Source organism: Populus euphratica, unplaced genomic scaffold (assembly GCF_000495115.2).
Source record: "Populus euphratica unplaced genomic scaffold, PopEup_1.0 scaffold42.1, whole genome shotgun sequence".
Taxonomy (NCBI): domain Eukaryota; kingdom Viridiplantae; phylum Streptophyta; class Magnoliopsida; order Malpighiales; family Salicaceae; genus Populus; species Populus euphratica.
In genome coordinates, this window is record NW_011499903.1 from 372,008 (window position 1) to 397,767 (window position 25,760).

The following is a 25,760-nucleotide window of genomic DNA, read 5'->3' on the forward strand; positions in this document are numbered from 1 at the left end:
AGATATTTTTGATGAGTTAAGATTAAAAATAAATTTGAAAAAATAAAAAAATATTATTTTAAATAAAAAATATTTTAAAAATAAAATTATAAACATGACCCAAGTCACAATTTTTTCACAAATACTTTGAGCATCCACGGTCTACATTGACCGGGTCATCTTGATACCTACCATTAAATAAAAATGGGTGTATATTTTCACATTGCTTTTAGACAATAATAATAATAATAAAAAGTAACACAAAATTTTCACACTGCGATATGTTAGGAATTTTGAAATGAGGCTAGTGTCATTCCAAAAATGTACTAGCATGGGGAAATAACGAAGAAATTCAGGTGGGCACATTAAATTATGTTTTATAGCCTGTTGTCTGTTTTAAACGTTTTTTTTTTAAATTGAATTTTTTAAATAATTTTTAAATTAGTTTTTAATTTTTTTAATATATTGATATTAAAAATAAATATAAAAATATATTTTTTAAAATAAAAAATACTTTAAAAAATTAATATCAAATAATTACCCTAGAAAACGTGGTATAGATTGTTTTAATTTACATTCTAAGGAAGAAACCGCCTCCATATATAGTCTTATAGATGCTGCAAAGAGACATGATAGATCCTTGCCGACATAGCGTGGCAGGCAGGCAGCTAACTCCTTCCAAATCGTAAAGGCAATGTTGCATTGACAGGCATGCCTTTCTCTTTCTGTGCTGACAGGCCATTTTGTTCCTAGCTCAATGCACGATAGATACATGTCTGTCTATTGTTTCCTGCTGCTTTTGAATTGATTTTTAAGATCTGAAGTTAAATTATTGCTATGTTTAGGCTCTATCTTTCCCGTGATTCGATAATTCATCATGGGAATCAGCGAGAAGAGACATGTGAACTTCCCCTCGTCGTACAAAAACTTACCCTCGAATACCAAATTACTGTTAAAAAGACAAGATCAACTTAATTGTCTGCCATGAAAGCTCAAGGCAGTTCCAAAAGCTGCTAAAAAATAAACATGTTAATATTGTTCGAGGCTTGGAACATCTAGATTGAGTCCATATTAAATTAACCTCTTGCAGTAGAATACTTTTGCAAACATCCTTGCAAGCAAAATTGTGTTTCAAGACCAAGATTCAAAGGATAAATTTAACACTGCAATGCCTTAAAATGCTCATCTTGATCATTGGCAATGGTCAGATTTGGCAACTTTTGGCTGTTAGGGATGAAGACATCGGTCAGAGCAGATTCCGATGCAAAAGAAGCGACCATAAGACGGAAAGCCCGCAGAAATAGACAGGAAAAAGAAAAAGGGATAAACTAGAGGAATTGGATATACTTATCACGTACAGAAACATATACATCCTTATCAGTCTTGACACGTTAAAGAAAAACACAAATTCATCTTACTTTGCCATATAGATGAACAAGAGGTGGTTGTGGAATGCAGGCTAGTGAACCAGTCATGAGCCATGATGATGCTGTGGACGCCATAGCAGTCTGGCAATATTCTCAAGTTTTTGCTGATGAAGGAATATTGTGTTAATAAGTGGAGCCAAACAAGTAAGTGGGAATACCTAATTTTTTACTTTGCACCGGAGAATACATAGTGGAGGATACAAATAGTAGCATAAATCATGGCCTGATTTATGCCCTTTCACTTCCATTTATGTATGTATATATATATATACTATTTAAATTTATGTATGTTTGAATGCTTGAATATCTCAACAACTGGTATTAAAGCTTGTTATTGAAAAAGAGGGTGTTTAATCCAAACTAAAAAATCAAAGAGCCGACAATAGTACTGCCCACTAGTATTGACACGCCACATGCGCTCCACGTGTCTTTTTCACTTGAATCTCTACAACTAAATCAGGTTGACCTGGCATGTCAGCACACAGTCAGCAACAATTCTACACAGTCATCAGCCACATCACTGTTCGCGTTAACAAAGACATGCCAGACAGAAAAAACACGTGGATCTGCCACGTTATCATTGTGGACTCGTTTTGCTTACGTGTCCAACATGTCATCATATCCACGTCAGCATACTGGGTTTTGATCCAGTGCAATGCAGACACTATTTCTCCTGACATGTGGTTTTATCTACAACGTCCAGTGATCTAAAAGTTTGATTGATAAAATCTGAGTTATCCAAAGTCTGATTGGGGTGATTTCAATATCGTTTTTAATATTTTTAGCCATTCCAAACACATTAGTAAGGTCAGATTTGGTAAATTCAAATCCAAGATATATTAAAAATGGTAGATGAAATAAAGGCTATTGGAATTGAAAAATTTAACGGAACATATTTTAGACATTGGAAAATACAAATTGAAGACTATCTATATGGGAAGAAACTTTATCTTTCTTTGTTGAGGAGAGCAAACCAGAAAATATATCAGAAGAAGATTGATAAATTCTTGATAGATAGGTTTTGGGCATTATCCAGTTATCCTTGTCAAGAAGAGTTGCTCACAATGTTACAAAAGAAAAATCCACTAGAAGATTAATAGAAGCCTTGTCTAGGATGTATGAAAAGCCCTCAGCAAATAATAAAGTGCACTTTATGAAAAAGCTGTTCAACCTGAAGATGACAAAAAGCACCTTTGTTACATAGCATCTGAACAACTTCAATACCATCACAAATCAATTATCATCTGTTGACATTGAGTTTGATGATGAGATTCATGCACTCATTTTGCTAGCTTCACTTCCAAGCAGTTGGGAAGGTATGAGAACAGCCGTAAGTAACTCATCCAGAAAATTCAAACTGAAATATGATGACATCCGAAACTTGATTTTAGCTGAAGAAATATGAAGAAAAGACTCAGGTGAAAGCTTAAGTTCAGGTTCAGCTCTCAACATCAACACTTGAGGGAGGAGATAGGATAGAGACTTATCCAAAAGAAGATCAAAATCAAGGTACAGAAGTAAAAGCAAGTCTGAACCTAAAAAGCAGGTTGAATGTTGGAATTATGACACACCTAGTCATTTCATGAGGAATTGCATAAAACCAAAAAAACCTGAAGCTAACTCTACAAACGTTACAATATATGAGGTACAAAAGGCTTTGATTCTTGCTATACAAAGTCCAATTGATGATTGGCTCCTTAATTCTGGTGCTTCATTCCACTATATACCATACCATGAAATGATGCAAAACTATGTTACTAGAGATCATGGTGTAGTCTATCTGGCTGATAGATAACCAATATATATTATAGATATAGGAGATGTGTAAATCAAGACAATGAATGGATCTATATGGAACTTGCAAAATGTAAGACATGTTCCTGGACTAAAGAAGAAGTTGATCTCGGTCGGACAACTTGATGATAGTGGTCATTCAATCCTTTTATCTGGAGGTATGTGGAAGGTATTAAAGGGAGTAATGGTTTTGGCTCGTAGAAAAAAAACTTGTACCCTGTATATGACCACAAGATCTGCAGACATAATTGTCTTTATTGAAGCTGAAAATCAGGCATAGCTATGGCAATATAGACTCTACCATATAAGTCAAAAGGGGTTAAAGATACTTCAGTTAAAGGAAAAGTTGTCAGAGTTAAAAAAATATTGATCTAGACGGAAGGTATTAAAAGGAGCAATGGTTTTAGCTCATAGAAAAAAAATTGGCACCCTGTATATGACCACAAGATCTGCAGACATAATTGTCTTTATTGAAGCTGAAAATCAGGCATAGCTATGGCAATATAGACTCTACCATATAAGTCAAAAGGGGATAAAGATACTTCAGTTAAAGGAAAAGCTGTCAAAGTTAAAAAAAAAATATTGATCTAGACATCTGTGAAAGCTGTGTTTTTAGAAAACAAAAGAAGTTCAGTTTCTTAAAGGTCGGCAAGACTTTAAGATCAAGAAAGCTAAAACTGGTACACACATATTTATGGAGACTGACTCCAGTAGCATTTCTTGGATGTTCTTGGTATTATGTGACTTTCATTGATGACTTCAGCAAGAAGATATAAGTCTACTTTCTGAAAAATAAATCTGATGTGTTTTGAAACATTCAAGAAATGAAAGGCTATGGTTGAAACTGAATCAAGTCTGAAGTTGAAATTCTTAAGATCTGATAATGAAGGAGAATACATTAATGGAGGTTTCAAAGAGTATTGCACTGTCCAAGGTATCAGAATGAAAAAGACCGTTCCAAGCATACCACAATAGAATGGCATTGTTGAACGGATGAACATGACCATCAATGAATAAGCTAGAAGTATGAGGTTGCATTCTAGGTTATCTCAAACATTTTGGGTTAGTGCAGTTCATACTGCAGTTTACTTAATCAACCGTGGACCATCAATTCCTTTGGAGTTTAGACTACTTGAGAAAGTATGGAGAGGAAAAGAAGTATAACTCTCTCATTTAAAGGTCTTTAGATGTGTTTCTTATGTGCATATAGATTCTAATGCTCGCAACAAACTAGATGTCAAATCCAAGAAATGTTTCTTCATTGGCTATGGAGATGAAGAATTTGGATTTCAGTTCTGAGATGATCAGAACATAAAGATTATCAAAAGTAGGAACGTGATCTTCAACAAGAAAGTTTTGTACAAAGACAGATCAAGTATAAAAATAGATGTGACTGATTTAGATACAAGTCCATAAAAGTCTGAATTCATCAGATTAGAAGGGCTTCTCGATGTTACCGAGTAGAACAAAACTCAAGAGTCTTTACGAGAAGATTCAAGTACATCTGTACCCACTACTACACAAAAAGATGCAGAGCCAAGTGAACCAACTGTTTATGTTCGCAGGTTTTTAAGGACTGCAAAGCCCCTACAACAGTTCATATTTATACTGAATTATATTTTGCTGACAGATGGTGGTGAACCATTAACTTATGAAAAATCCTTACAGGATGGAAACTCGAGCAAGTGGGAGTTAACCATGAAAGACAAGATGGAGTCGTTGTTGAAGAACAAGACTTGGGAGCTAACCATACTACTTGAAGGAAAGAAGGTTTTGTAAAACAATTGGGTTTACAGAGTAAAGACCGAGTATGACGGAAGCAAACTGTTCAAGGCAAGACTTATTGCAAAAGGGTTTCAACAAAAGAAAGGGATTGACTTCTCAGATATTTTCTCTAGTTGTGAAGCTCACAACAATCAGAGTTGTTTTGGGAATAGTAGCTATAGAAAATTTATATCTTGAACAATTTAGATGTAAAAATAACATTTCTTCATGGTGAATTGGAGAAAGACATTTACATGCAACAACTAGAGGGGTTTGTAATACAAGGAAAGGAGAACCAAGTCTGCAAGCTAAAGAAAAGCCTATATGGTTTGAAGCAAGCTCCAAGATAGTGGTACAAGAAGTTTGACAACTTCATGTGTAGTTCGGGATATAGTAGATGTCAGGCTAATCATTGTTGCTATGTCAAACATTTTGACAACTCTTATATCATTCTATTATTGTATATGGATGATATATTGATTGTAGGATCCAGCATGGAAGAGATTGACAAGTTGAAACAACAATTGTCAAAACAGTTTGAAATAAAGGATCTGAGAGCTCAACAAATACTTGACCTAAAAATCATTAGAGATAAAGACAAATGCATACTAAAGCTTTCATAAATAGAGTATGTCAAGAAGGTTTTCAGCAGGTTTAGTATGGATAATGTTAAACCAGTAAGTACACCTCTAGGGAATCTTTTGAAGCTTAGTAGAGACCAGTTACCAAAAACTAAGCTACAATGTGGCTCTTCGATGTATACTATAGTCTATACCAGACCAGACATTGCCTATGCAGTAGGAGTTGTAAGCCAATATATGAGCAATCCTAGAAAGCAGCATTGGAAGGTGGTGAAATGGATCATGAGGTACCTAAAAGGTTAATCGGAGACATGTCTTACCTTTATAACTGGTGGTTTGAAACTTGAAGGTTTTGCAAACACTGATTTAACAGGAGATGTTGATAGTAGAAAGAGTAACTGATTTAGCAGGAGATGTTGATAGTAGAAAGAGTACTACAAGATATATATACACTCTAGGAGGCACTTCTGTTTCTTAGAGTTCTATCTTGCAAAAGATAGTCGCTCTTTTAATGACAGGAGCTGGATATATTGCAGTCTCAGAATCTGCAAAAAAGATAGTATGGCTATAGAATTTCCTAAAAGAATTGGATAATATGAATGGAAATGGTACTTTGTATAGTGACAGTTAGAGTGCAATCTTCCTTACCAAGAATCCAGCATTTCATTCTAGGATTAAGCATATTTAGATCAAATATCACTTCATTTGACAATTGCTAGACGATGAACAACTACTGCTAGAAAAGATATGTAGAAGTAAGAATCTAGCTGACATGTTAATAAAAAAAAAATACATTTGATAAACTGAAGTTGTGTACAACTTCAGTTGGTCTTCAAAGATAAAAGGTAATGCAATTGTTTGTCTTCAAGTGAGAGATTGTTAATAAGTGGAGACAAACAATGCCCCACCATATGCAAGTGTAGATACCTAACCTTCCACTTTGCACATGATGAAGGATATAAATGGTGACATAAATTATGGTATGATTTATGCTCCTTCCCTCCTATTTGTGTATATATATGCTTAGTGAAGAGCTGCAGATGTGTGTGTAAAAACATAAAGAGAACAGAACAGAAGAGAGAGCTTGAGTGTAGAGTTGAGTTAAGATGAGTTTTCTCCTCTTTTTTATTTGTATTATTTCTTTAAGTGATTAATACAAATCAGTAGTTCTGTTAAGTAAGCAAGTTACTAATCACGTAAATTTATATGTGTTTAAATATTTAAATGTCCCAACATATTGGCCAAGGGTTATTCGTTGATCGATAAAGGAAGCTACCAAAGGTGTGAAGCGTGCAGCACCATGATATTCTGGGGAGATCAATCACTGAAACAGAGAAATCCATATCGTAGTTATATTCGGATTGTCATAAGACCATGTACTTATAACATAGACAACTCGATATCCCATGTATTCTGCATTCTCTGTCTCAGGTAGTGCTACAAGTAAATGAACGGTATGGCAGCAATGTAAAGTTTCTAGCCCCCGAGGCTTGGGCTATAGCTTCCTATTGTTAACAACAATAACTAGAAAGGGAAGAGGTAATATATCTTGTGTTCTGGCTGTAGCACTACAGAGAAGTTTCAGGACAATAACAACACAGTATTGGCTGCGAAGTTTTTAAAAAACAGTAGAAAAACACAGATTATTTCCCAGTTTTGAAATTCCTTCGTATCAAAAAACCTGATTGTGCTCAGTAAATGAACTAGAAATTTATTAAGAATAGGAAATGACAATTTGGAGGAGATAACATTGCCTTGCAATTTAATTGGAATTTCAAACAATTTCCAGGTAAGAGATTCAGGTTATCTGATCTGAAAGTTATCACCAAATATGTTTTACATACACTGAAGTACTAAGGCATCGATGTTGTAGATTTCCACAGGCATAGTAATGTTTCCGGTTTTTATGGTCGAAGGTATTTGTTATTGACTGACCTCCAATTCAGAGATAAAAGAAGCTGTCATGCACCAGACGTTCGTGACACAAAATTTGCAGGGAATTGAATGTTAAAACAACTCCCATTTCGAATCTAATCTATAGTCGAGGAGGTGGTGCGAGTCACCCCAAGGGACAGCTGATTGTTACGAGGGAGCTTGATGATTACATTTCATGATGCTGCCATTCAATTAACTAATGATTTGTGATGAAAAGCTTACAAAATAGTCCAGGCCAACTTAAAATACTGTTTGTGACTTCATCATAGATTGCAGAAGGCGGGAACGCTGAATAGACATTTAGAACTTTTAAAAAAACTGTGTTTCCTCGGGAAGGGGTAATTTCTAGTGTATGCTTTGCCACCAAGTGAGAGCTTCATTCGGTGTGGTTCAATATACTCTCTGCCTACCAGTTTGGATCTGTAAGCCCTTTCTAAATTGTGTTTCCAGGCAATTATACGACCAAGTAGCGAGTCAAAAGAGAACAACTATAGTTTAGGTATTATGAAGCGAAAGCAGTACCTTAATATTTCGAATTACATAAAAGACTCGAGAATCAATGATACTCCTAAACATGACAGACTATCGAAGACGATAATAAAAAACCAGGTTCAAGATGACCAGAAAACATACTTGATCAATTAAGCACACAGATGTCCTCAAGATTATTTTTTCAGAACATCGGAAATGAAGGCATCTTTTGGCATCTTACGTATGAAGGTATCAGTAAGAGCAGATTCAGATATAAAAGAAGCTGCGAAGAGACGGGAAGCCTGCGGCAGAAAAAGAAAATGCCCATCAAACCAATGTTTGAAGACTGTTATGATGCGAATTTTAACAAATGCCATTAACAAAAAAGGATCTTAAAAGAGCAGGTAAAATAGTTACTTTTATCCTATAAATCTGTTTGGTTGAATAAATAGAATAAAAAATAATAAACTTACAGTTCTGAAGAAAAAATTAACCCAGACATAAGCATGAAGTTGACAGGCCTGATTTTTCTTAAGAGCTTTATAATTAATTAAATATCATGGCTAACAAGAGATCGAGTGCAGAAATTAGTTAGTTTCACTTACCTCTTCTTTGCCAACTTGAACCTCTGTGACATAGATGTCATTAAAAGGTATCTTCAATTTTTCCAGTAAAGATAGTTCTGAGACAGGCGATATTGGTGTAACAACAAGATCGTCACTTACTGTGAACATTGCAGGATCTAGCAAAAACCCATCACCTTCTGTGCCCTCTTTGAAGGGTGATTTGGGATCCATTATAGTTAAAAGTGGGAGTGTAGAACCTTGAGGATTTTTGCTTTCAGTTCTTATTACATTCCGATCAAGGTAGTACTGCTGGTTATCAACAGCTTCCTTAACGCCTAGTGGCTGGTTCTTATAGCCAGAACCAGGTGCAATCTTAGGATTTAGAAGAATCTCTTTAATGTCATTTGACTTGAGGTATTTCATAGCATCGAGATCAATGACACTGTCATATAGGTGGTGGATGCTTCCTTTTGATTGTCCACCATGCTTTTTATTCATCAAATACCCAAGTGGAATGGTGAGAAAACTAAAAAGTAAATCAACGAAATCTTTTGACGCTTCTGCGTAACATACCACTTTCTTGGATTTGCAGACCACAAGCCTAACAAACGTCTCACCATTTCTTTTTGATTGATGCTCTAGTATTTCATGCATAAGAGAGGTTCTTTGAAGGGAACCTTTATTTCTTAACTCCGGAACTTCCTTACGAGCAAGCAAAACTTCGGTTAGAGGTGTCCTTGATACCAATGAGCACTGCAGCAATTCCAAGACCTAAAACAAAGACATTAAAATGGGTACCCGTACATAGAACAAGGCTAGACAACACTGCAACGGCTGATTTATTAGATCATACCTCTGTTACTCCAATGTCAAAAATCCTCTCCTCGATGTTACTTGTATCCATGACTCCAAGCTTTGTAAGAAGAGAAATGCTTGCTGAAATTGATGCTGGCATCACTTGAAAATAATCACTTACAACAAATGGGGCCAGTCCTTTAACAAACACTCCTCGATTTCTTTCGTCAGATCCACTATTGGATGGAGCTGGGCATGGTAGATTCAAAATACGGCTCATGGGACGTCCACAACCACAATAAATATTTTTGTAATGACTCCACAACTTGTATCGAGAATGAGAACAAACGGAATTCTCGCAACAAAAGAAACTTAAAGTATCAGCGTCATCAATTTTCAGTTTTAGGCTCTTACAATAAGCTGCAGCGGCGTTATGAGGATGTAGCAACATGTCCTTGCATGCTTCAGTCCGGAAATACTTAACATCTATATTTTCAACACTTTTATATAAGTTGTTGATGCAACCAATCCCATTTTTCGGTGAAAGATTACTGATGAGATGGGTGATTGTTCCCATGGGCATTGTCAAAAAACTGAAAAGGATGTCAACAAAGAACTCGTCAGATTCAACAAATACAACTCTGTTGCTCTTCTTGTCCACGGATGCCTTCAAGCTAATGGTTGCCATGGATTGAGATGAAATGGTGTTCAAGCAAGCCAACCAGACAACTCAATCTGCAGTCAGGAGGTGGTGACTGTTGATACAGATTTTGGGCAACAGCTCTGGTACCGACTGTTGGGTATGGATTCTGGTTACAATGGTCAATGGTGGGTAAATAAAACACAGTAGTCTCTTATTTAGTGATGTTTCACACGCACACCATAAGAGTGTATATAGAGGTTGCTTGGTCGGTGAGGAAGCCTAAACTTTTTCACTGTTCTGTTAAAATAATATTTTTAAAAAATTTTTTGGTATTATAATATTAAAACTATTTGGAAACATTAAAAAATTAATTTGAAATAAAAATAAATAAATTTTTTAAAAATAAAAATATCAACCTCAATTCTGAATTGGATAAATCATACTCTTCGTTACTAAGTAATGCATCTTGCTTTAATTATTATTTGTAAACACATTCTTTTTACTTTTTGTGATGAGAATGTTTTGACACATTTTATTTTCTTATATGAAGGTGCTTTTAAAAAAATATATTAAAATAATTTTTAATTTTTTATACTAACACATGAAAATTATTAAAAAACATTAAGAAATAAATTTAATATATTTTAAAAATAATGCTTTTCTTTCCACATGGGCACTGACTTGTGACTTGTTCACACCAACAAATATTTCCTTGGCAGCTAAGGAATTCTAGAAAAGTCTTGACTGATCTTCAACAGCGCTGAATTCACTGTTCGTTCGTTCAGATACGTACATTTGCGTTGTGGATTCACACAGTCCAAACCTCTTTCTTTCTTCAAATGTTTTCAAATAACAGAACAGTAAAAGGCGACACAAAGCTTCTCTTTCCCGGAAACAAGGAAACAAAAATTTATGGATAAAAAGTTACAGCTCACTCTTCTTTTCCTCCAGATGAAAAAAGGCAGAAAAAGAGAAGGCAGGATTCACAAGGAAGTTGAATCTGGAAACTAGCTTTAGAAAATGCTTGCAAATGTTGCTGCTTCAAATAATATTAACTAATTAGTAGGTAGACAATATTCTTACTAAGATCATTCATGAGTTTCGAGATGAGTTCTATTATATTGTAAGCTTTGGTTATATTCTTTTAATTATTGAATAAGTGAAATTCAATCAAAAAAAGCTACATAACATTTCACTTTTAAGTGGAGTTACGAATGAGTGAAATTCAGTCAAAAAGAGCCACATAACATTTCACTTTTAAGTGGAGTTACCTTGAATTATTAGGGTTAATAATACTATTGATCATTATCCTATTCAAAATTCATAGGGAAGTTGAATCCTGGAAGCTAGCTTTAGATTAGCTTTACAAAATGTTTGCCAATGTTGCTGCTTACAGTAATAATTAAGATGATATTAACCAATTAATAGGTGGACAATGTTCTTACTGAGATCATCAATGTGTTTCGAGATGGGTTCTGCTATGTTGTAAGCTTAAGTTATATTCTCTTAATTATTTAATGAGCAGAATTTGGTCAAAAAGAGTAAGATAATCTTTCACTTTCAAGTGGGGTTGCCTTGAATTATTAGGGTTGATAATGCTATTGATCATTACCCTATTCAAACTTCACAAGGGAGTTGAATACTGCAAGCTAGCTTTAGAAAATTCTTACCAATGTTGCTGCTTACAGTAATAATTAAAATGATATTAAATCAATGTTGCTGCTTATAGTAATAATTAAAATGATATTAATCAATTAGTAGGTGGACAATGTTCTTACTGGGATCATTCATGTGTTTCGAGATGGGTTCTGCTATGTTGTATGTTGTAAGTTTCGGTTATATTTTGTTAATTATTTAATGAGTGGAATTTGGTCAAAAAGAGCGATATAATCTTTCACTTTCAAGTAGGGTTGTCTTGTAGTTGAATTATTAGGGTTGATAATGCTTTTGATTAGTGTGGTTGTGGTTAATAATTTTTTATATTAATAATATTTTTTATTATAATTATATTACATTAAACATGATTTTAAATTATGTTACATGCATTATAATTATATATTATATTATATTATATTATAAATTTTCATTACATTAAAAAAAACATCAACTTCATGTGAGAGGGAATATTATGGATTCACATAGTATTTGCTCTGTTTTATTTTGCCACTTATTTTTTTTTTTGCTCAACTTAATCATTCCATGTTTAGCCAATTTTAGGTTGGGGTATATGATTTGTCTCACTTAACTCCACAAGGGTTTTTTGAAATATTTAAAAATAAAATTGGGTGTTAAATTGATGATTGATTTGGTAAAATTAAATTCAATTTTTTTTTATTAAACATGATTAATACTCTAAGAAATAAAATTGTTCATCTCTGCATTAACTGAACTTCAGCTTTTATACAACATGTTTGCATCTTTTCCAAAAAAAAAATAATAATTAAAAGATGACCCCATAAACACAAAAAAAAAAAAAGGAAAGAAGAAGCTCATAGGCTTGCAATGACATGCTCAATTTTCCAAGCTCGCTCGCTTTCTTAGTTTTTTATTTATTTTTATTTTGTTTTTGAACATCTTGTATCCAACTTGTTCAAGATAAAATTATTTAAAATATGTTTGATATATTTAAAAAATATATATTTTTTAAATTAGATTAATTAAGAATATATTTTAAATATAGATTAATTAAGGATACATTTTAAATATTATGAAACAATTAACCTGTTTTACACCGCGAGTTAGATCAAAAAAATTTTAAAATAAAAAAAAATCTTCATATTATAAATAATTTTTCTAGTAGTAAAAAAAATTAAATTATCTGGAAACTGATATGATATAACTTGATTATCTTGATGAGTCTAAATATAATTTAGAAAACTGATAAAAATATAGTTTGATTCAAAATAAATATTTAAGGTGATATGTTTTTAATAAATATAAAAAAATAACATATTAGATTGATTCGGGTCATCTCGAATTTAAAATATGTTTGATATATTTAAAATATATATTTTTTCTTATATTAGAGTAATTAAGGATGGTGACCCTGATGATTACAGGTGGTGCTGCAGAGAAACCATTTCACCGTGCAGTTCAATTTCACTACAAGCAGCACAAAAAATAGACTATACCAACTTAATAGTGTTTGTAACTTGACAAATTCCAGACGTTGATACACCACTACTGTGTATCAATCTAGGCCTGCTTCAATCCTTCCTCAAACTGGTTTGTTCCTTGTGTGTTCCAAGTGTGCAACTATTTGATTGTATACTTAAAGCTACGAGAGTTCAACCACCCCAGCATCCAACATGAAGTCAAAATATTCTTTTGTTTTGGCCTGAGATTCAAAATGGATACCTTGATTTAGGCCCTGTCGAGGCTTAGTTCATAATACTCTACAAATTTTGACTATGGAAATACCATTCCCTGAAAAATGTGTTGTTGTATATTTCAGACCTAGTGTGAAATGGTAGACCCTTTTGAGTTGCATTTTCCTGCAACATCAGAGAACCATTCTTCAAATGTATTCATTCAGGAATTCTGAAGCAAAGGCAGGATTATAGTTCCGAATCGAACAAATGCCTTATACTAGATAGCCAGTAATACTACCGGAACCACCTATACAAGGCATGTCATGGGTCAATACAAAGCTACGAAAGGTGGATTATCACATTGATTGGAAGACGTTCAGGATGACCGGAGCATCCTTTATGTTCAATTACGCAAACGAAGATGTTCTCAGTATTCTTGGTTTGGAACTTTGCAGATGAAGGTATTTTTTTTGGCTCTTTACGGATGACGGTGTTGGTTAAAGCAGATTCAGAAATCCAAGAAGCTGCCAGGAGACGTGAAGCCTGCAACAAAAACACAAACCCACTGGATATTAACAGGTGATATAAAGCTAAAACCCCTTTTTTAGATTTATAGTTGGGTTTGACATCCTGATGATTCAAACCAGACACTTCAGGATTTCATTTTGCTGTTCAAAAAGCTATTGTGATGCAGTGCAAGGCGAGAGTTCCTTATGATTCCTTGTCGTTGTGTGGATTAAGAATGTTTTGTGTTGACGAATGATTTTCTTTTATTTTTTAATTTGATAATCAGTAATACTACTGTTAGGATGCTGGCATGTAAACCCAACAAGATAAAAGATAAGAGACAGGATAAAATAAGAAATGGAACACACAAGAATTTACGTGATTCACCCAATTGGGCTACGTCCACAGACAAGTGTAGAAGGATTTCACTAAGTAATATGGAAAATACAACCTCTCTCGAATAATAGGAGAACAACTAAGAATCTCTCTATTATTAGGAGAAAACACCTCACTTACTCTATCACAAATACCTCACAAGTGTGGGATTACTCTCTCTTCACTCTCTTCTTCTTCTCTCTATTTTGGTGTGCATATAGACTTGAATGCATTGACTATTTATAGGCAAGAATGAGGGTATAATGGTTATAAATTTAGGAGTAATTTATGCCTAACAATTCATCATCCATTCATTATACCAACTCATCCTCCACTCATTATACCAACTCATACTCCACTCATCCTACAACTCATTTCCCACTCAAATCTCATTAATTATGCCACCTAATTACATGACTTTACAACTATGAGTCGAATCTTGTAACTTCGCTAGAGAGTTAGAGACTAAAGCTCATTCTCTCCCTGTTAGCTATTCGTCCCCTTTGCCTTATGCTCTGTTATGTAGCCATGGTGATGACAAATGGAACTCTCAACACACGGTTGTTTTCGTGTTTCTTGAAATGTACTCGACAATCAAACTCGTATAGCTCTTGCGTAATTAATTAATTATGGCTTCATCTTCTCCACATGTGGCATGTTTTAATCTCATTTGATACTGATAAACCTCCACTAATTTCCCAATTTCATTTTCAACAAGTCTTTCTCGTAAAAATACACGAATGAGGTAAGAAAAGAAAGCTACGAGCTAAAGTTTTTGTAGAAGTCCAGAGCCCCAGAAATTGTCTCTCTGTTTTTTTTTTCCAGCACAAAATAATTTGTACTAGTTTATTAACCCGTACAACATCGCGGATTGGAGTACAACAAACTTTAACTCAATAAAAAAAAATCTAAATATTGATAATGTATTTTATAAAAAAAAAAGATTTTAATCATTTTTTAAACTAAAAAGTTTAAGTAAATTCGATTCAACCAAATAAATTCATGATATGAGTTATGCACGTCATTAGATTCAATAAATTTTTACACTAAATATTATTTTCATTTAATTGTACAATGATAAAATGATAAAGCGAATGAGAATTTTTTCTTATAAAATATTTTTTTAATAGGAAAAGAATTATGCTAGATGCGTGTTGTTGAGATAGCAACAGTTGATCATTGATAACAAATAATAAAATTATATTTTTTTAGTTTTGAGCTAAATTAAAAAATAAATCATCAATAATAAAAGATGAAATTATATTTTTTTTTTAAATCGAGGGACAAAAAAACAAATAATAGTTAGAATGTTGCAGATGAACCATGTAACCTGCAACCCAATTCATGAACTCAATTGAGTTCAATGATTTATTTTTTTATTATTTTTTAAATTAGATAGAAAATAGCAAAAAAAAAATTTTAAAAAAAGCAAGCCACAACACATTGGTAAAAAAAAATTAGCCCAGGCATGTAAGCCTTTTAGCTTATGGTCTTGGACCTAACTTTATTTTTTTAAAAAAAATAAGATAAAAGACGGCATGTCGTCTGATTTGTGCAGAATCTAGCAACTAGAGAAGACTGGAAAAATTGAGTGTTGGTTTTTTGTTTAAAAACTCATTTTCAACATATTTTTGACAAAAAAACATATAGGAAATACAATAAGGACCTCAATAAACCTATCTATAATCTTTAAAAACCCAAAAAATAGCTCAAATAACCAAAATTAACCTGAATTAAAAAACATTCTCATGATTAGATCTACCTTATCGAGTAAGGAGAAGGAAAAAAAATATTTGGGTTGAACTCCTCTAACAAAATGAAATTCATTGATACCAATTTCAATTATTTTAGTGATTGTATTGTTGTCAATAATTACTTTCTCTCTATTTGCAGGAGTCAAGTGCCATCTCTTTCTCCTCTTATAAAAAATGAAAAATTAGGAAAATTAACTTTGGTACCAAAATTAAATTCCTAAAAACTAATGGGATCAGCCACTTGTAAAACGAAAAATATGAGGGACTAAAATAAATTTTTTGTATAAAATATAAAACGAAAAATACAAGGGATTAAAATAAATTTTTTGTATAAAATTCAAAGTTATGTATTTTTTTTGTCCTTTTCACTTTGGTTTTGTATCTTTCAATCTAGTATCTTATTAAAAAACACATGTAATTGAATACTAATTCAAGTTTAAAAGAGCTCAACTGTGTAAAGAAAATGTCTGAAAATTAAATTAAATTTTTTAAAAAAATTATAATTTCAATCTACAATGATTTATAAGAGAATAAATAATAATTTCAGCTACAGTGAAAAATAACAAAAGGCTTAATTTCTGTTAATAATGATTGATAAATTAAAGTATTTTCATGTTTTTGTCCTTTTATGGATAAATGCAGCCCAACATGATTAGCGAGATTACAGTCGTAAATAATTTTCAACCTTTAAAGCATACCACTTTACACCTGCTACCATGAAGTTTCAGCCTCGCTATTTTCACCTCGTAGTAAGCGTCGTCAGGCCATAGAAACATGGAAAAATTTATAACTGTAACCAGTGTTATTAAACCCGGCCCGGCCCGGCCCGGCAGGTCACCCCGGGACCCGGCCGCCCTGGTGCCTGGACCGGTTCGGGTTTAATAAAAGACCGGCTGTGGCAACAACCCGGTCAAACCTGGGTGACCCAGCGGGTCAACCCATGACCCGGGCAACTCGGGCAAACCCAGACGAGACCCGATTTTTTTTTTTTTAAATGTGATATTTAAAACTCATTAGTATATATACTCTATGTTCCCAAGAAAAAAGTAATATTTTTTCAATGTGGATAAAAAACTATTTTGTTTAAATACTTTAACTTAAAATGATAACATAATATATTTTCAATATGAGATTTGAAACCCTTTTGTATATATACTCTATGTTCTCGAGAAAAAAAAAATCATGTTTTTTCAATGTAAAATAGAAAATCTTTTGGTTTAAATATTTCAACTTAAAAAGATAACATAATATCTTTTCAATATGGGATTTGAAACCTTTTCGTATATATACTATCTACTCCTATGAAAAAATAATATTTTTTCAATGTGAAAAAATAATATTTTTTCAACGTGGGATTTGAAACCAATTAGTATATATACTCCATGTTTCCAAGAAAAAACTCATGTTTTTTAAATTTGAAACCTTTTCGTATATATACTCTATGTTCTCAAGAACAAATTCATGTTTTTTCAATGTGGGATAAAAAACCTTTTAGTTTTAAATACTTCAACTTAAAAAGATAAAATAATATTTTTTCCATGTGGGATTTGAAACCCTTTCGTATATATACTCTATGCTCCCATGAAAAAAATCATGCTTTTTCAATATGGGATTTGAAACTTATTAGTATAAATACTATATATTTTCAAGAAAAAAGTTATATTTTTTCAATGTGCGATTTGAAACTTATTAGTATAAATACTATATGTGCCAAAAAAAAAAATTATGCCTTTTCAATATAGGATAAATTTTTTAAAAAAATATTCTTTTAAATTTCATTGTTTACAATATGTATAATTTATATTTATATATATTTTTTTATATAAAATATTAAAACTTTATTTTTTTTTAATTTTTACGGGTTGACCCCTAAAACCCGGAACCCGACCCCTTGATCGGGTCAACCTCCGGGCCGGATTTAATAACTATGATTGTAACAGCTACAAAAAAGATAGTAGTGATCAAAAGAAAGAGTATAACATTAGGATCCATGAAATAATGATAAAAATTCTTTCATGTTTTTTAAATTCTTTCTCGTATTTTACTCTTCTCCTTGTATTTATTTTTTTTCAATATTATATAATATATTAAAAGATATTAATTTTTAATTACTCATCAAAATAAATCATTATGAATTAAAACAATATAATAATATAATAATCATTACCAAATAAACTTGTTAAACATATATAGTTGAGGTGAAATTATCTTTTTTATGGGATGTGTTTGTCATTAAAAGAATGACCGGGGACTAACATGGCTGCTAGACACCTAGCACTAAGGTCATACATGTTTGTTAGATTCTAGACGCTCTGGTCTGGTAACACAACTAGACCCTAAATGCTTGGGTCAGCCATGACTATCAAACCACACCGTCTTAGGTTTTAAAAAGGTTGTTAGACCTAGACGTCGTGGGTTTGACAAACAATACCATAACCTAGAAATTTAGATTTAGTACCAACATACCTAAGTAACTTAGGTTTAGCAAAGACATCAAACCTAAGTTATTTGGGTCTAGAAAGGGATGTCATAATCAAGGAATGCAAGTCTTCTCATTGTTGTTGTTGTTGTTGTTAAATTTTAAAAAAAATATTGTTATTAAAAAAATTATATATTTGATTTGAATAGTAAAATTAAAAAAATTAAGAACTTGAGTCATGTTTAATATTATTATTAATATATAAATATTATTATTTTTATTATTATTAATAAATTTGAAAAAAAATATTATTACTATTGAAAAAAACATAGATTTGATTTGAAAGGTAAAATTAAAAAAATTAAGAACTTGAGTCATGTTTAATATTATTATTAATATATAAATATTATTATTTTTATTATTATTAATAAATTTGAAAAAAAATATTACTATTGAAAAAAAACATGGATTTGATTTGAAGGGTAAAATAATAATAATAAAATTTTTTAAATTATTATTATAATAATAAATTTTTTTAAATTATTATTATTATTATTATTAGTAGTAGTAGTAGTAGTAGTAGTAGTAATAGTAGTATTCTTAATAATAAATTTAAAAAATTATTATTATTATTATCAAAGAAAAACCATAAATTTGATTTGAAGGGATTAAAAATTATAAAAATTTAGGTTAGATAAATTTAATATTATTATTAATATAATTATTATTAAATTTGAAAAAAATATTATGACTATTAAAAAACAAACATGGATTTGATTTTAAAAAAAAAAAATATTATTGTTGTTATGGTTGTTGTTATATAATTATTAAAAAAAAATTAAAAATATTATTAGTATTGAAAAAAAAAAAGTCACACAGACCTAGCAAAGCCACACCTATAACCTGATAAAAACACCAAATTCAAGTAATTTGAATCTGACAAAGAATGCAACATCACACCCAACGGCCATGTTATTGACAGGCCTTTTTCTTTTCGTGCTGACAGGCCATTTTGTTCCTGGCTCAAATGCACGATACATACCAGTCTATTGTTTCCTGCTGCTTTTGAATTGATTTTTAAGATCTGAAGTTAAATCATTGCTATGTTTAGGCTCTATCTTTCCCGTGATTCGATAATTCTTCATGAGAATCATCGAGAAGAGACCTGTGAACTCACCCTTGTCGTACAAAAACTTACCCTGGAATACCGAATTACTGTTAAAAAAACAAGGGATCAACTTAATTGGCTGCCATGAAAGCTCAAGGCAGTTCCAAAAGCTGTTAAAAAATCAATATGTTAATATTGTTCGAGGCTTGGAACATCCAGATTGAGTCCATATTATATTAAACTCTTGCAGTAGAATACTTTTGCGAACATCCTCACAAGCAAAATTGTGGTCAAGACCAAACTACAAAAGATAAATTTAAACACTGAAACGCCTTAAAACATGCTCATCTGGATCATTGGCAATGGTCAGATTTGGCATCTTTTGGCTGTTAGGGATGAAGACATTGGTCACAGCAGATTCCGATACAAAAGAAGCTACCATAAGACGGGAAGCCCGCAGAAATAGACAGGAAAAAGAAAAAGGGATCAACTAGAGGAATTGGATATACTTATCACAGAAACATGTACATCCTTGTCAGTCTTGACACGTTAAAGAAAAACACAGATTCATCTAACTTTGCCGTATAGATTAATAAGTGTGCTGGTGGTGGAATGCAGGCTAGTGAACCAGTCATGAGCCATGTGTGGACACTGTAGCGTTCTGGCAAAAACTAGCGCTAGCAGTTGGTAAGTAACCCAGAAACACTAGCAAATTGCTATAAGATTATCTTGAAACAGTTAATCTGAAATTTATAGAGGTTACATAGATTATCTAAAAGCCCTCCCATTTGAAAAGAAAAAATCACGTAAAACAATTATGGAGTGTAAGATGAGATTTAGAGCAAACCTGTCAATGGACAGATCGCTATTCATCAAGTTACGAAGTATAAACTTTGTTAACAGTGAAACAAAACACCTATAGATTGTTCTAACAGCTAGGGTCATGCTATGAATTGGGAATCATAATATCAGTCATAATTGCGAATTAATGTTTAATAGTACTTTCCATTTCCCCAATATTTACAATCCTCAAGAATGGAACAGGAATTTAAAGACAGAAATCCTTTATCTAATTGCTTCTTACTTTAAATGTAAGGCATCGTACCGAAATTCGAAACCCGAAAGCAGAAACAGCCTTGGAGAAAAGACCATGGTGAACAGCCTTCTTTATAGACTAGGACCAGAGACATTATTTACTCGCGACCTGAAAAGGCAGATTCATTTCCCTGGATTTTCCACTAGCCCTTGGGTGCATGTATATGGAATGAGAATGTGTAAATTGAGCCAATAGAAATATATTGTATAATGATATGTTTACTAGACTCATCTACCATTGCTATTCATTCAACATCTTCAATAAACTATTCTTAATCACGTACCTATGCTCATAGCTTCCAAATTTTGCACACACACAAAAGAAACAAAAAACAAAAACAAAAACCAAAACCAACACCAATGAAAAAATATTCTCAAGTTTTTGCTGATGAAGGAATATTGGCTAAGGGTTATTCGCAGATCGATAAAGGAAGCTACCAGAGACGTGAAGCGTGCAACACGATGATATTCTGGGGAGATCAATCTCCGACAGCAATAACTAGAAAGAGCTGTGATTTGGAAGACATAATATATCTTTTGTTCTGGCTGTAGCACTACAGAGAAGTTTCAGGACAATAACCAGACAGTATTGGCTGCGAAGTCTTTGAAGAACAGTAGAAAAACACAGCTTATTTCCCAGTTTTGAAATTCCTTCGTATCACAAACCTTCTGTTTCCATTTACATTTCACGGTGCTGCCATTCAATTAATTAATATTTCGTTATGAAAAGCTTACAAAATAGTCCAGAACAACTTAAAATACTTTTTGTGACTTCATCATAGATTGCAGAAGGAGATAGCAGGAACGCTGAATAGATATTTAGAACTTTTAAAAAAACTGTGTTTCCTCGGGAAGGTATAATTTCTAGTGTATGCTTTGCCACCAAGTGAGAGCTTTTTTCGGTGTGGTTCAAGATACTCTCTGCCTACCAATTTGGAGCTGTAAGCCCTTTCTAAATTGTGTTTCCATACCGAGTCAAAAGAGAAAACAACTATAGTTTAGGTATCATGGAGCAAAAGAAGTACCTTAATTCGACGTACATGGAAGACTTGAGATTCAATAATACTCCTAAACATGACAGACTATCTATCACATTAATAAAAAACCAGGTTCAAGATGACCAGAAAATATACTTGATCAATTAACAACACAGATGTCGTCAAGATTATTCTTTCAGAACGTCGGAAATGAAGGCATCTTTTGGCATCTTACGTATGAAGGTATCAGTAAGAGCAGATTCAGATACAAAAGAAGCTGCTAAGAGACGGGAAGCCTGCAGCATGAAAAAGAAAATGCCCATCAAACCAATATTCCTGTTTGAAGACTGTTATGATGCGAATTTTAACAAATTCCATTAACTTAAAAGGATCTTAGAAGAACAGGCAAAATAGTTTTTTTGCCACTTCTATCCTATAAATCTGTTAGGTTGAATAAATAGAATAAAAAATAATAAACTTACAGTTCTGAAGACAAAATTAACAAAGACATAAGCATGAAATTGACAGGCCTGATTTTTCTTAAGAGCTTTATAATTAACTATTAAATATCATGGCTAATAAGAGAGTGCAGAAATTAGTTAGTTTGACTTACCTCTTCTCTGCCAACTTGAACCTCGCAGACATGGATGTCATTCAAAGGTATCTTCAATTTTTCCAGTAAAGATAGTTCTGAGGCAGGCGATATTGGTGTAACAACAAGATCGTCACTTACTGTGAACATCGCAGGATCTAGCAAAAATCCATCACCTTCAGTGCCCTCTTTGTAGGATGATTTGGGATCCATCATAGTTAAAAGTGTGGGTGTATGACCAAGATGACATATTCTTTCAGTTACTTTTACATCCAGATAAGAAGAAAATGCGGAATTAGAATTCCGATTATAGTAGTACTGCAGGTTATGAGCAGCTTCTTTAACACCTAGTGGCTGGTTCTTATAGCCAGAACCAGGTGCAATCCTAGGATTTAGGAGAATCTCTTTAATGTCATTTGACTTGAGGTATTTCGTAGCATCGAGATAAATGACACTGTCATATAGGTGGTGGATGCATCCTTTTGATTGTCCACCATGCCTTTCATTTATCAAATACCCAAGTGGAATGGTGAGAAAACTAAAAAGTAAATCAACAAAATCTTTTGACGCTTCTGCGTAACATACCACTTTCTTGGATTTGCAAACCACAAGCAATACAGACGTCTCACCATTTCTTTCTGATTGATGCTCAAGTATTTCATGCATAAGAGAGATTCTTTGAAGGGAATCTTCATTTATTAACCCGGGAACTTGCTTACGAGCAAGCAAAACTTCGGTCAGAGGTGTCCTTGATACCAATGAGCACTGCAGCAATTCCAAGATCTAAAACAAAGACATGAAAATGGGTTCCTGTACATAGCACAAGGCTAGACAATACTGCAACAGCTCATATATTAGATCATACCTCTGTTACTCCAATGTCAAAAATCCTCTCCTCGATGTTACTTGTATCCATGACTCCAAGCTTTGTAAGAAGAGAAATGCTTGCTGAAGTTGATGCTGGCATCACTTGAAAATTGTCACTTACAACAAATCGGGCCAGTTTTCTTTAACAAACACTCCACGATTTCTTTCGTCAGATCCACTATTTGATGGAGCCGGACATGGTAGATTCAAAATACGGCCCATGGGACGTCCACAACCACAATAAAGATTTTTGTGATGACTCCACAACTTGTAGCCAGAAAGAGTACAATCGGAACTCTGGCAACCAAAGATACTTAAGGTATCAATGCCATCAATTTTCAGTTTTAGTCTCTTACAATAAGCTGCAGCGGCATTATGAGGATGTAGCAACATGTCCTTGCATGCTTCAGTCCGGAAATACCTAAAATCTATATTTTCAACACTTTTATACAAGTTGTTGATGCAAACAATCCCATTTGTCGGTGACAGATTACTGATGAGATGGGTGATTGTTCCCATGGGCATTGTCAAAAAACTGAAAAGGATGTCAACAAAGAACTCGTCAGATTCAACAAATACAACTCTGTTGCTCTTCTTGTCCACGGATGCCTTCAAGCTAATGGTTGCCATGGATTGAGATGAAATGGTGTTCAAGCTAGTCAAGAGGTGGTACCTGTTGGTCCAAATTCTGGGCAACAGCTCTGATACGAATTGTTGGCTATGGACCCTGGGCAACAATGGTGAGTAAATAAAACACAGTAGTCTTTTATTTAGTGGTGATACATGAAAATCACACCATAGTTAATGGAAGCCTACACTTTTTCACTGTTATATTAAAATAATATTTTTTTTAAAATTTATTTTTTATATTATAATATTAAAACTATTTAAAAACATTAAAAAAATTAATTTAAAATAAAAATAAATAATTTTTTAAAAAAATAAAAATAACAACCTTAATTCTAAACAGGATAAATCATACTCTTCATTACTAAGTAATGCATCTTGCATTAATCATCACAGTTACATACTTTTTTTTAATTTTTTGTGATGAGAGTATTTTGACATATTTTGTTTTTTTATATAAAGGTGTTTTTAAAAAAATATATTAAAATAATGTTTAATTTTTTTAGAACTTTTATACTCGCGTATGAAAATTATTAAAAACATTAAAAAATATATTTAATATATTTTTAAAATAAATACAATTTTTAAAACGCAGTTAAAGATAAAAATCTCAAGCAAGCACGAAATTCAAGATAAATGACTTTTGACATGCTGTTCTTTCCACATTGGCACTGACTTGTGACTTGGTCACACCGGCAAATAATTCCTTAACAGCTAAGGAATTCTAGAAATTCTTGATTGATCTTCAACAGTGACACCCTATCACTGTTAGCAAGAAAATTCGGTCTTTTGTACTGCAAAGCGAAGGTCAAAAGATCTCATCAACACACCTGCAATGGCTGGCGTGGAACAGATTACCAAGTTTAGTTATACAGGAAGCAAAAGCCATGAAAGGAGAATGGATAGTTCAATCAATGCTCTCATCTAGCTAAGAGAAGATTGAAAGACAATCAAAGTTAATGGAAGATTCTTTCAAGAAAGAAGCAATTAACTAACTGGTTACACGACTATTGTAAGTTCTTGGCTATTGGATTGCCTAAGAGTAGATATTGCAGTGAATTGGAAACTACTGTAGTTTAATTTATTATGCAGGAGATCAATATTGTTCTTGGACTAGCCATCTATCTCAAAGTAAAGAAAAACCTAAGAGAAAGAAGAGCTTGTTCAGGAGTAGCTAGATTATGGGCATTGCATGGTAGCTGTTAAGTTTATCAAAAGCAATAGAGAAGGCAAGTAGATTATTTTCATATTTGAACAACCATAGTTTCAGACGAAGAACAAGAAGGCCTATACAGCTCTTCCTGTCATTAATTAAAAATTAGAGCTGCCATTTTGGATGAGAGAAAGCGTTTAGTGGACAGCTTTTTGCTGATTGTAATCAATTGGACCTGGTTTCAGACCTGAAGACCATTTCCTTCAAGAACTTTAATTATGGCGCAGTCATTCACTGTCAGCTTAAACCAATTACACTAAATCCCTAGCTTGATTCAGGAGACGATTGGATCGAAAGGTTCTACGGTCCTATGGGAAAACGTGCCTGTGGTAAAAAGCGAGGGAGCAGGTACAGGTTTCAGTGGAAACCTAAAGGAATGGTTTTAATTTGGAACCAGGTTAACGTTGAGTTAACTCTGGCTTTCATAATTTACATCAACAATTTTATCAGCTGCATGTAAGCATCATCAAATCACCATAGTTTCCTAAAATAATATAATTGGAACCCTGAGCAAGGGTCAAAGCGAGTTAGAGACTCGGCTGATCATGAAATCTGGAGACATCTGTTTAATATACCACTCATTGGATTTTGCTTTGTTGCTTAGACTAAAATACTGAAAGCATCAACGTTGTGGATTTCTGCAGATAAAGTTTTGTCTTGATTCATTGAAATTAAGCTTTAATTAAAAAAAGAACAGAGGAGAAATTATTACTGTTTCATATTAGCTATATATTAACTAACAAAACACTAAAAGATTTGCTGAGTTCACTGTTCGTTCGTTCTTTTGTCAGACGTTTTCAAATAGCAGAACAGTAAAAGGTGACACAAAGCTTCTCTTTCCCGAAAGAAAGGAGACAAAAATTTATGGACGACAAAACTTGCTGGATAAAAACTTACAGCTCACTCTTCTTAAAAAAACAAAAAGTCAGAAAAAGAGAAGGCAGGATTCACAAGGAAGTT

General features: G+C 32.9%; 1 protein-coding gene and 1 pseudogene across 1 annotated transcript; both read right to left on the minus strand.

The window, feature by feature from the left end:
• Positions 1 to 7,910: 7,910 nt before the first annotated feature.
• Positions 7,911 to 23,735, minus strand: LOC105133096 (uncharacterized). The gene is made up of 5 exons (XM_011036917.1): positions 23,697 to 23,735; positions 13,307 to 13,312; positions 9,371 to 10,124; positions 8,557 to 9,288; positions 7,911 to 8,253 (listed from the first exon to the last, which is right to left on the minus strand). Exons 3-5 carry the CDS (start codon positions 9,998 to 10,000, stop codon positions 8,146 to 8,148), a joined length of 1,470 nt encoding a protein of 489 aa, XP_011035219.1. The 5' UTR covers positions 10,001 to 10,124; positions 13,307 to 13,312; positions 23,697 to 23,735; the 3' UTR covers positions 7,911 to 8,145.
• LOC105133095 (uncharacterized) lies at positions 21,502 to 23,612 on the minus strand (annotated as a pseudogene).
• Positions 23,736 to 25,760: the final 2,025 nt, after the last annotated feature.